This window comes from Anticarsia gemmatalis, chromosome 4 (genome assembly GCF_050436995.1).
Source record: "Anticarsia gemmatalis isolate Benzon Research Colony breed Stoneville strain chromosome 4, ilAntGemm2 primary, whole genome shotgun sequence".
NCBI classification, from domain to species: Eukaryota; Metazoa; Arthropoda; class Insecta; order Lepidoptera; family Erebidae; genus Anticarsia; species Anticarsia gemmatalis.
In genome coordinates, this window is record NC_134748.1 from 3941645 (window position 1) to 3952732 (window position 11088).

Below are 11088 nucleotides of genomic sequence, written 5' to 3' on the forward strand. Positions count from 1 at the left end.
GGAAAAAATACACTTTAAAAGAAAGAGTTTGATTAGACTTGAGAACCAGACAAAAAATCGATATAAAATACCTAATTGTAAAGTAAACGTGATAGACATGTAATTTTTTTCCACGGCATCAGACACGTGCCTTTAATGTTAAGATGGACGGGTAGTGCTTACATTACCGTAATGATAATGAAATAACAGTCAAACAATGTTATTAAGTAGTCATTATTCACAAGCAATTGAATAGGCATTATAGACGGACATATACATATGTATGTATCGCCATTGTTACGGGGAAATACCCAATTTCTTCTATTATTTTGTGTTAGCAAAAAACACTGACTAACAACGTGCAACCTTTGATCTTTCATAGCTCCGGAAAGTAAAAACCAGGTAGGTCGGTGCTACCTTGGAGGATGGATAGACATCCAGCACGGGACGATACCCCTACGCTATCTATCTTCTAAGACGATTATCTGTTTCGAGGCTGCTGCAGTTGTGGAGTTCCTCAGACAGCGCAAAATTGCTGCTCTTTGCGGTGATTGCATGTTTGAGCCATTTAGGGTTAAAACCCCACCCCCAAAAAATCTCACGGCACTTATCACGATATTATGTGACACGTGATCAGTGGGCTAGTCCTTTCTTAGGACAAAGAATTAGAATTGTCATTCAATGCTGCCAGTCTTATTCGAAACACTATATTCTAAACGCAAATATAATTGAAATTAATTAAAATGTTTAACTTTACCTGATATATGTCTTTATAAAAAAATCGTAATAATAGGTTCTGAAGATATGCAGTTGGTATACGACTTTTGGAACTGACTGTACCAGTACGTCCTACGTACAAAGTTGGTACAATATTGTCGTGACAAATTAAACTGCAACGAAACAAAGTACGTATACACGTGCGAGACGCAGATGCTACTTAAAATTGTTAGGATATAGTTCCAAACTTGTATTTAGCTCTATCCGAATTTCTCGACTTCACTTTATGTTGCCTGCAATAAAAATATTCTTGATCTTATCTTTCTAACAACAGTAGGTAAATTAATTTCGTAAAAAGAAAAAAATTACTATCAACTATTAACTAGTAATTTTTCCAACAAGTAAATGGATAAATAAAGAAGTGAAATACCGAATTGATTGATGAAACTGTGAACTTGAATTGTTGAAGTCGTTAAAGTAAAGCCTTTAACTGTTTAGTGTGTGTTAAATGTGTATATATTTTCTTTCTAGTGAATATGAGCGCTGAAACTCGATATGAAAACAATGCGATCTCAATCCTATACCCAGTCGTCCATTCGATTACAGCAATAGCCGATTCGGATTCGCCTGCCAACTATCAATATCGCTTTTCTGTCCAAACTAATTATTCAATCCTGACACATCTTCTGGACAAGTGTTAGATAACTCTATATATAAAGTGTCAGCAAATGCATAAAAGAAATATCATGAATTCAACATGATTAGCTATTTGATACTTACTTTGGTGAAACCGGGCGTAAGATTATTTTATTCCTTTCTAACTTCGAATGAAAATGCCGAGATTTAAATGAATACATACATACATAAAATCACGTTTGTTGCTTGCTGCGATCGTTACAAACTTCCCTTGTTTCTTTCACATGCTGTGATTCTACCTGACTTTAAACAATGTCCGGTTCTTATAACCCATAACCTAGTTCGGACACAAGCAATTTCTATTCACATCTGCATAGCAGCTCGTAGTACGAGATATTTCATGAGACGCCACAATGGCCACCTATTGAATTCCGTTCTGTACCCTCCGCTCGGCCACATAGCTTGCGACTCTGTGATTATGCGGGGAACTGGAGCGTGATTAACCAACTAGTAATTAATCATGAATACTATAAGTACTTAGACATTTCTGGATTGTACGTAGCTATCTAGTAGGCTGGAATTTTGTAATCTATGTTGCAGTAAATGGGTTAGAGGAACGTCTCGAGATCACCTGTGATTTATTATTCTTCTTCTTCTTATGGTATGGTTAGTGGTCAACCTAGTGTCAAAGTTGTTAAAGTCGCCCTAAGGGCTTTAACGTGGCTTAACTAACGTGCTTTATTTATTTCTTTAAAGTATAAAATCAATTTAAAGTTAATTTTATCATTATCATATACGTTTTTTCATGATAGATATTTAAGATCAGTAATGGTAAGGATAGGTAGTTAGCAGTATGTACCGTGTCTTGGACGGCGGCCACCCTTCTAGCGGGCGACCCCCCCTGGGAGCTTCAGGCGGGGGTCTTAGCGGAAGTATTCCGCTGTAAGATGGAGGCGCGAGCTCGCGGCGAGAGGCCGGATTGCGAAGAGGTGCGGAGAGTCAGGTCGGAGGCTCGAGCCGACCTGATTAATAGATGGGAGGAGCAGTTGTCGTCCCCCGCCGCTGGCCGAGAAACGGTGGAGGCAATCCGGCCTCACCTCACGCGGTGGTTAGAAAGGAGATGGGGGGTACTGTCGTACCGGCTGGTGCAGGTGCTTACCGGTCACGGCTGTTTCGGAAAGTACCTGCACCAGATTGCGGGCCGTGAAGCAACCCCGGCCTGCCGGGCGGTGGCCTCCTTCTGCGAGTCAGTCATGTCGCAGAAGGAGGCCGCGGAGCGGGATCGGGAGGCATCTTCTTCTGACCCGCGCCGCCAGCGGAGACGAGGACAGCGGAGGAGGAGATATGCGCACCTCCTCCCCCCGCCATAGCCTGCCATTATGTTTGTGTTTGTGCTGTATAAATTTTTGTAATGTTGTGTTCTTGGGGGCTTGGGGGCCCCCACTTGGGTAAATTTGGGCGCCCTTACCTCTTTGGTTTTAATGTAACTACTCCATCCAAAGTCTTTTCTATTTCAGAGTAGATACGTGGCGCTACTCTGTACCGTGTTTCCATGTAATCGTTCATAGTCCCAATAGAATCAAAGATAACAGATACAAACCTTTACTATTTTCGAATGCGGAAACGCGATTAATTTTATTTGTTTTCCCCGAAACGTAACATTATCCTGTTCGAACAAAACAGGCACATATTTTAATTGTGACAGGTTTAGTACGAGACCCACGGCTGTATCCCTTCGATTTCCAATAAATAACAGATTAGCTGACTGGATGGGTTTCTGCTGTAATTAAATTTTATTGCTCTAAGTAAAATCGATTAGTTTATAAATCTCGTAAGTCTCTAGACGAAGTGTTCATATTATTATCATCTTTATTTTAAAGAGTCATCTCCAGAAGATAATAATGTTATGGTATAAGTCTACATTGTCGTTAATGCGTTAGCCAATATTTTACTTCAATGCTAAAATTAAAGCTACTACTAAATGTACGAAAACTGATTAAGATTGATTTAAGTATTTCCATTAACATTTATGACGCCTGCATTTTATTTAATATTAAGTGATGATATGTACATTGCTATTTATTTTTAACAGGCGCTTCTTTCTCTGTATTTCGATTTATTATTAGCTTCTACCAACATTGTAAGAAGAAAAGGCAAATCAAAATTAAATGAACTCAAATAATTTGGAAAAACTATGTACTTGTGGACAAGATTTACTCAAATTGCCTCAATTATACCCAAGATATTATGCTTATACAATGCCGGTAAAATTAATTACCTTGTCTAAATACCCCTGTCACGTTACAGCCAATTGGGTAACCACCCAACTAGCACACAAGCTGCTTATACAGTCGTTATACAGCCTGATAGTTGCATAAGAGTCGTTCAAATGGCACTGTTGCAAGAAAAAGAACTGAGTATAAAATGAGACAAAGACAAATACTTGCAACAGACAACTATTAAATGAATAAATAAACTAATTAATAAACGTTATAGTTAAAATAAAATGCCACGTGCTGAATATTTTAAAAGTAATTTGCTATTGATTGGTAATTACAATATCCTAATATATTTGTAAGTCCCGTGTACCGGATCCGAGCCTCGTGACCAGTGGTCTCGTGCACTTACGCATGCACTGCATACAATATCAATACCTACCTAAAATGAAGCTTAACAACGCAAAACTTAACGATTTAGGAGCTCATGAATTAATTTCAGATAACTATCTGCTAAATAAATTCAGAGGAAATATATGAAAATATATATGTTACTGTAAAAGCCCGAACTGTGGCAAATCCTAAGATTTCCCGGTAAAACCTAAGATTTACCAACTCTCAATGGTAAAAGTCCGAACAAGCCAGAGTTTAAAAACTATGTTACGATATATAAAAAAATCCTCCTTCATAACTATGTTTATAACTATTTCACGGTATTATTATATACTGTGATATTGTTATAAAGAAGGAGTTTTGGGCAAGGCGACATGGGTAGGTTAGGTTAGAAGACTAAGGTGCGAAGCTCCCACCTTAGCCTTCGTGGTTATTTTTTTTTAACCACCCAGAAGGAGGAGCCCCGCGTAGCGGGGCTCCGGCGACATCTCGACATCATCAAGTGAATATAGGTAAAAGTTCGAAATAAAAGAATTGTTCGGACTTTTACCATTGCGAGTTGGTAAATCTTAGGCTATACCGGAAAATCTTAGGATTTACCACCGTTCGGGCTTTTACAGTAACATATACAACTGTCAATCTACCTGATAGTAAGTATCTAATAGATATTTAAAAGCTGAGAATTTTTTAAATGGAGTCAGTTTATAAAACGAGTAGAGACATTAAACTAGTAGACTCTCTCTTCAAAAACATACTCAAGGAACAGAAATCTGAACAAGGTCATAAAAAAATATTATCAGTGAATCTTTTTCATTTATTATTTTTTCTTTGTGAGAATTCAAGAAATTAGTAGTAGTTAATAATAAGAGCTATGTAATTTCACAATTTAAGGATAATTGTTGATAACTGTCTATGTGACAGCAAACGTATGGAAGCTAGTTTCGAAATTCCTCCTAATCACCCAATAATTATTTAGAAATGGTGAGACGCTAAGAGTCGCATTGGATCGTTTTCGCAGTGACAGAAGTTTTTTAAATAATCATAATTTTTAATCATAGGGGTATAAGTACCCCTATGATTAAAAAGACATGTTGAGTATGAGAAAACAATAAGTATAAAGTGCAATAAAACACAACACAATATTTTGTCAGTAGCGAGTGGGAGTCGGACCCACAAGCTCTTAGCGCAGTGGTAGCAGCACAGTGACCAACACCACTATAATATCTCATACATTGGAAAAATAAAACATTTCAGTACTTAAATGTAATATATTCAAGAAATACCTCTAAAACGTAAGTTTTTAATACTGTTAATTGATTTCTGATTCTTAACTATAATGTCTTTGTTTTCTTCTGTTAAATAATGTTCTAAAGCCCATCCTGGATGTGAACCGTCACCAGTTCTTTTGACGCGTTTCTCGATCATTTCAGCTGATACGGTTTTAAAATCGTAAGCCAAGCCAACTTTTGACAATAGGTCTAAGACTAACCAAGTAGGGTTTGTCCAATAACCACCCAGTTCGCCGGCTCTGTAGTCCCATGGAAACGTGTGATGGAAGTTGTGTAATCCTTCTCCCGTTGTCAATATTGCAATCAGTTTGTGTTCCGCTGGTAGAATACCTTGATCGTAAGGCTTTACTCCCCAAGTATGTGCTGCAGAGTTTATCAAAAACGTCGCGTGTTGTGAAAGGACTAAACGCAACATCCCGGCGACAAAGAATGCAGACCAAAGTTTCTCGCCCCACAGCAGTGGTATGGTACTCGGTAAGAAAAAACAGAAGAAGAGCGCCAACGGTATATAGTACCTGAAAATGATAATAAATATTTTAAATTACACGTGTTTGTAAACAAGTTTGTAAACACGTTGAAGTTTAATTTATGCTTACACTTTACATTTTGGGAAAAAACAAGGAATACATTTACAGTCAAACGCTCTTTAACCCCAGTTTACGGAACGCACGTGCTTTTCTCATAAGTTGTCACAATGACATCATTGAATCTTCGCGTTTTAAAAATTGACCAAAATTGACTAATGAATTCTCCGAATAATGTAACGACAACAGAGATACTTCGAAATTAAACAAGACGACTTAATTATTAGGATAATTGGAATCTACTGGGTTTGGCTGAGGTTGGCTACGAAGGGGTTTATTTTTTTTAACTAAGATTATATTAGATCCCCTGTCTTTCACTATGACTATGCTAGTTTCTGTTTGTATTTTTGTTGACGAAATCCGTGATTTTGTCTACAGAACTGTGACTAGACGGTAAGACAGGTAGATAAACTTTTGCATTTAAAACTATTATTTATTTACTCACCGATGTTGAAAGCTCAACAGTGGGTGGTTCTGTAAATCACTCATATCTATGGAACGACCCTGGGCTATCACTTGAGGTTGTTTCTTGACCAGCAGCCAGCCGATGTGAGAGAAAAAGAAGCCTCTCCTAGCGTTGTGAGGATCCACATCCGTGTCACTGTACTTGTGGTGCAAACGATGATCGCGGCTCCAATGAATCACGGATCCCTGGAAATTGAATCATTTGTTTAATACGTAACCACACATACTTTACCAATTTATTTAGTTCTTGTTGTGGTTATAGTATAACAATCAGTCATACGGTTCAAATTCATTTACACGTGAGGTCATGCGCAAGTCTGCTATAATAAAATCAATTTGTGTCTGGGGGGGCTATCACGTATCTCAGTTGACATTTATTTGAAAACCACTATGCTGTACATTGTTTTCTATCTTAGAATATAGTGATTAACATGTTATGTCGAAGCAGCAATATACTGAATAGTAACCATCAATTTGACGTACACTAGCTGTCAACTGAGATACGTGATAAGCCCGCAGGACTCGGATAAAATTCTTCTTAGCTTTTTAACATCACCAACGCAGACTAGAATAGCGTGGTGGACTCAAGGTCTAACCTACCCACATCCTAAAACCCTTGCCCAGTAACAGTAGGTTATTTTTCGTTTTACAGTCCACGTTGCACTACAATCAAATTCTCTCTGCAAATTACTACTCTTGTTTAAATTACTTAATCAATTAATTACATTTCTAGAAGATACAAGTCCGGTTTAAAATTGTAAAAAGAGTTTTATTTATTTGTTTAAATCCTGGAACTTCATAAATTGTTGTACATAGGTATAATGTAAGTATGAGTTAAGAAGAACGTACCTGAAAAGGCATTGTGGCTAATATCACTAGTACAAATTGCAAAGGTAATTTCGCTTTGTACGTCTTGTGCGTCCATAGTCTATGTGGACCCAACGTTATGCCCATCAATGAAGATATGTACACGAAACAAGCTGAAAGTTAGTTATAATATATAGTTAGTATAGCTGTAAAAAAAAAATTAAGTCTGAATGGGTGCCTGAACCCAACTATCGACCGAGGGGACTGGAAACTTAGGGCAGAGGCCTTTGCTCACCAGTGGGACATAGAAACAGGCTAATAAAAAAAATGCTTTTTACTTTTGTAACTAAAAATCTTTTGAAATAAAATATGGTTGTCGGAAGAGGTTACAGTTATGCAAGATAAATATAAACAATTTAACCAAACCCAAAAATCTACATGCATCGAAAATAAATTTCACATATACACAATAATCGATGAAAATATATTATCTATATAGAACAAGTACAATTTTAGGTCGGACAAATACTTTTATAAACTGCACCATACATTAAACCTTCTTTTTTAATTTAATTTCCATAAACTTTTTAGACGCCCTACCAAACATTTCAATCGAGCAGATAAATTCTTAGAAGTCTAAAATCCGTAATAAACATAAAACATAAATAAATATACTCACAAAATACAAAAGTTTGCCACATAGTGTCCGTAAAGAGAACATAAAAGCCATAAGGTATACTGAGGTTTAACAATATTAGGGGAGTAGCATTCCTCCACTCTATCTCCCATTTGAGTTTACTTAAAGGTTTCCCATCAACCCCCGTTGATATTAAACTATCACTAGTTTCATCCATCTTTGAACGATAAACTAACGTTTTGCAACTACTCAATACAATAGAATTTTCTCTGTTATTTTTTTTTCAGTAACCAGTACTTTTTCTGTCTGTGTTATGTGAGTAAATGAGACTTTATTGATCCAAACGCACATAAAGAAAGTGTAACTGTTATAATTTATACACTTTTACAACAACACCAATTTGCTAATCAATTAAATGTTTATGCAAATATTTTAATTTTTAAATCGCAGCCAACGTTAGGGTAACGTCCTACAATCATTGGCATTTTCATACACACCTGGCATAATTCCGTCCTAATTGGTTGCTCGACCGGAGAATAAAATTTTAGCAATACTCGAGGCAATGTCGTCTTTTTTTAAGGCTCAACCCGCGTTTCCCTGTCTTGGGCAGTGGCATTGAAGCCTAGACTTCCCATAAATTACGGGAATTACTTTTAGGGAGATAGAAAAGGGTGTAAATTATTGCTTAATGATAATTATTATTTACTAAAACTTATCTGCGTATTGTTTTAAAGAAGTTTTTTGAAGAAGTTTAAGAAATATCTATTTGTATTTTTATTCTCGAAAAGATATCACATTTTAAAACTCGTGCTGCAATACGTTTTCTACTAAACTTTTGCAGGCATCATATCTCGAGACTCGAGAGCTTTCTTTCACAGGACAGTCATACGTTTACAAAAACACGACATGGCTGTACAACACGAAGGCAATTGTCCCGGGCAAGTGTTCCGAACTTCCGTCTACCTTGTGTACTGATACCTGCAAAAGCGCAACCCTATTGAAACGTATAATAAATATTTGTTTACAAATTTGTTTTTTACACATTCATGGACAAACAGTAAATAAAATTGTGTATAAAGTGATGCTTTGCTATAAAGAAATACCGCCCCAATACTAAAAATAATCCCACATTTTATCATACACGACTGACGAACGCGACTTATGCAAATGCGAAGTGAGGCTGTGTGAAAATTCTAAGATTATTATATAAGATAAAATTATGTATAAATACACATAAGATCATACAGGGTTTGTTTCCAAGCATTCCAGGGTGTGTCGAGGGGAGGCCCTCGACACACCCTAGAATCTGGAACCTAGCTAAGTTCGGTATCGCAGAACCTCGGCTGACTATTCTTCTCACCACAATGGTACCCTCAAACACTAGGCAAAAGCAACCGGCCTCTACCTCCAGATACCAATGACTCGTCTCATAGATCTTCACACACATCTCGAGTCACAGCTAAAAAAAGGCTTGGTTGTTCTTGGTCTTCTAGAATTATGCGCCATAAAAACTAATTATGTCTTCGTCCTCTCTTATATTTCTGCTTTTATGGATTGACTTTTTTGTGGATGTGTGAACATCTGTGACATATCGAGTTCCTCCGTGTTCCGTAAGGAACGTTAAATTGTGGGTCCCGGCTGTCATTTTCAAAGATCTTTGAAAGTCGTTAACAGTAGCCAGAAGCTTGAAAGTCTGACAAGCAGTCTTATCGAAGGGTATCATACATAAAGGTGTTATAACCCAGGTAACTGGGTTGTGGAGGTCTGATATGCAGTCGCTCCATGTAAAATACAGATATTCAGCTGCACCCGGTGAGACTGAAAGCCGACTCCAACATAGTTGGTAGAAAGGCTAGGTTGATATTGATTGGCTTTTTCGCTCAGCTTGCTGTATAATTTGTCTCGTACTATTTACATTCTCGTGCTAGATTGTACATCTCAAATGATTAGAAAGTAGAATAAAAAAAATATGTGCACGCACGCTCATACTTTACTTAACTAGCTTTGTAAATTATGCCACGTGTGTTTGCTATTTTACATACAATTAATCTAGCCTAGACAGGCATTGATAATTCGAAAAGTCTGCATATTTGATAGATCACGTTTTTCTTATTAGTATATGTATTAAATTATTGATTTATTCATGACTCATGGGTCACTCCGGGCTTTCATTTACGTCAAGTGAATTGTCTTTGTTATACAGCTTTAAAGATTCACACGTGTTGAAATATCATTAATTAATTAATAATAATTACAATGTTTAAGTTTTGTTTTCTTTCTTTATACTTATTTGTGTGATGAACACGAGTATATGATTTGCGTTTTTATGTAAATTATCCATGTACGTACGTATGTATTTAGAAATATGTAAGTATCTTTATCAGTTTTCTGGAAACCATAGCATAAAAATTGTTTAGTTTTGTCGTTATTTGTCACCCAAAGATTAAACTTTTACGCGTTTTAATTCTGGTGACTTGTTATCTATGTATGTATCCCTTGTGAGATGATTTCCTGATATAATAGTAGTATAAGTTGGTACCTCCCACGCAAGTGGTCAATGGTTAGAACCCGAGGCAAAACACCATATGTGTATTAGAAATAATTATCCCTTGTTCTAACGGTAAAGAAAGAGATCGTGGTGCAACCTTGTAAGTCTCCAACCCACACTTGGCCAAAGTGGTAGACTGTCCCTTGTTTTAAAAGTACTTTCAACAACTGCTAGACTTTTTTAATTACAATTTAAGGAAAAAATACACTTTAAAAGAAAGAGTTTGATTAGACTTGAGAACCGGACAAAAAATCGATATAACATACCTAATTGTAAAGTAAACGTGATAGACATGTCATTTCCACGGCATCAGACACGTGCCTTAAATGTTAAGATGGACGGGTGGTGCTTACATTACCGTAATGATAATGAAATAACAGTCAAACAATGTTATTAAGCAGTCATTATTCACAAGCAATTGAATAGGCATTATAGATGGACATATACATATGTATGTATCGCCATTGTTACGGGGAAATACCCAATTTCTTCTATTGTTTTGTGTTAGCAAAAAACACTGACTAACAACGTGCAACCTTTGATCTCTCATAGCTGCGGAAAGTAAAAACCAAGCAGGGCGGTGCTGCCTTGGAGGATGGGTAAGCTTCCAGCACGGGACTATACCCCTACGCTATCTATCTTTTAAGACGATTATCTGTTTCGAGGCTGCTGCAGTTGTGGAGTTCCTCAGACAGCGCAAAATTGCTGCTCTTTGCGGTGATTGCATGTTTGAGCCATTTCCCAACTAGCACACAAGCGCTATAACAAGCTGCACAATGGCCGGTTAAAGGATTTTTATAACGCCTTAGGCTCCTTA

At 37.0% G+C, this 11088-nt stretch overlaps 2 protein-coding genes across 2 annotated transcripts; one reads left to right on the forward strand and one right to left on the reverse strand.

Moving 5' to 3' along the window:
• The first annotated feature begins 2279 nt into the window (after positions 1-2279).
• LOC142987847 (uncharacterized) lies at positions 2280-5147 on the forward strand. Its single transcript, XM_076136786.1, has 2 exons — positions 2280-2578; positions 5093-5147. Exons 1-2 carry the CDS (start codon positions 2280-2282, stop codon positions 5145-5147), a joined length of 354 nt encoding a protein of 117 aa, XP_075992901.1.
• A 66-nt stretch (positions 5148-5213) lies between these two features.
• LOC142987848 (acyl-CoA Delta(11) desaturase-like) lies at positions 5214-7940 on the reverse strand. The gene is made up of 4 exons (XM_076136788.1): positions 7766-7940; positions 7129-7259; positions 6260-6465; positions 5214-5745 (listed from the first exon to the last, which is right to left on the reverse strand). Exons 1-4 carry the CDS (start codon positions 7938-7940, stop codon positions 5214-5216), a joined length of 1044 nt encoding a protein of 347 aa, XP_075992903.1.
• Positions 7941-11088: the final 3148 nt, after the last annotated feature.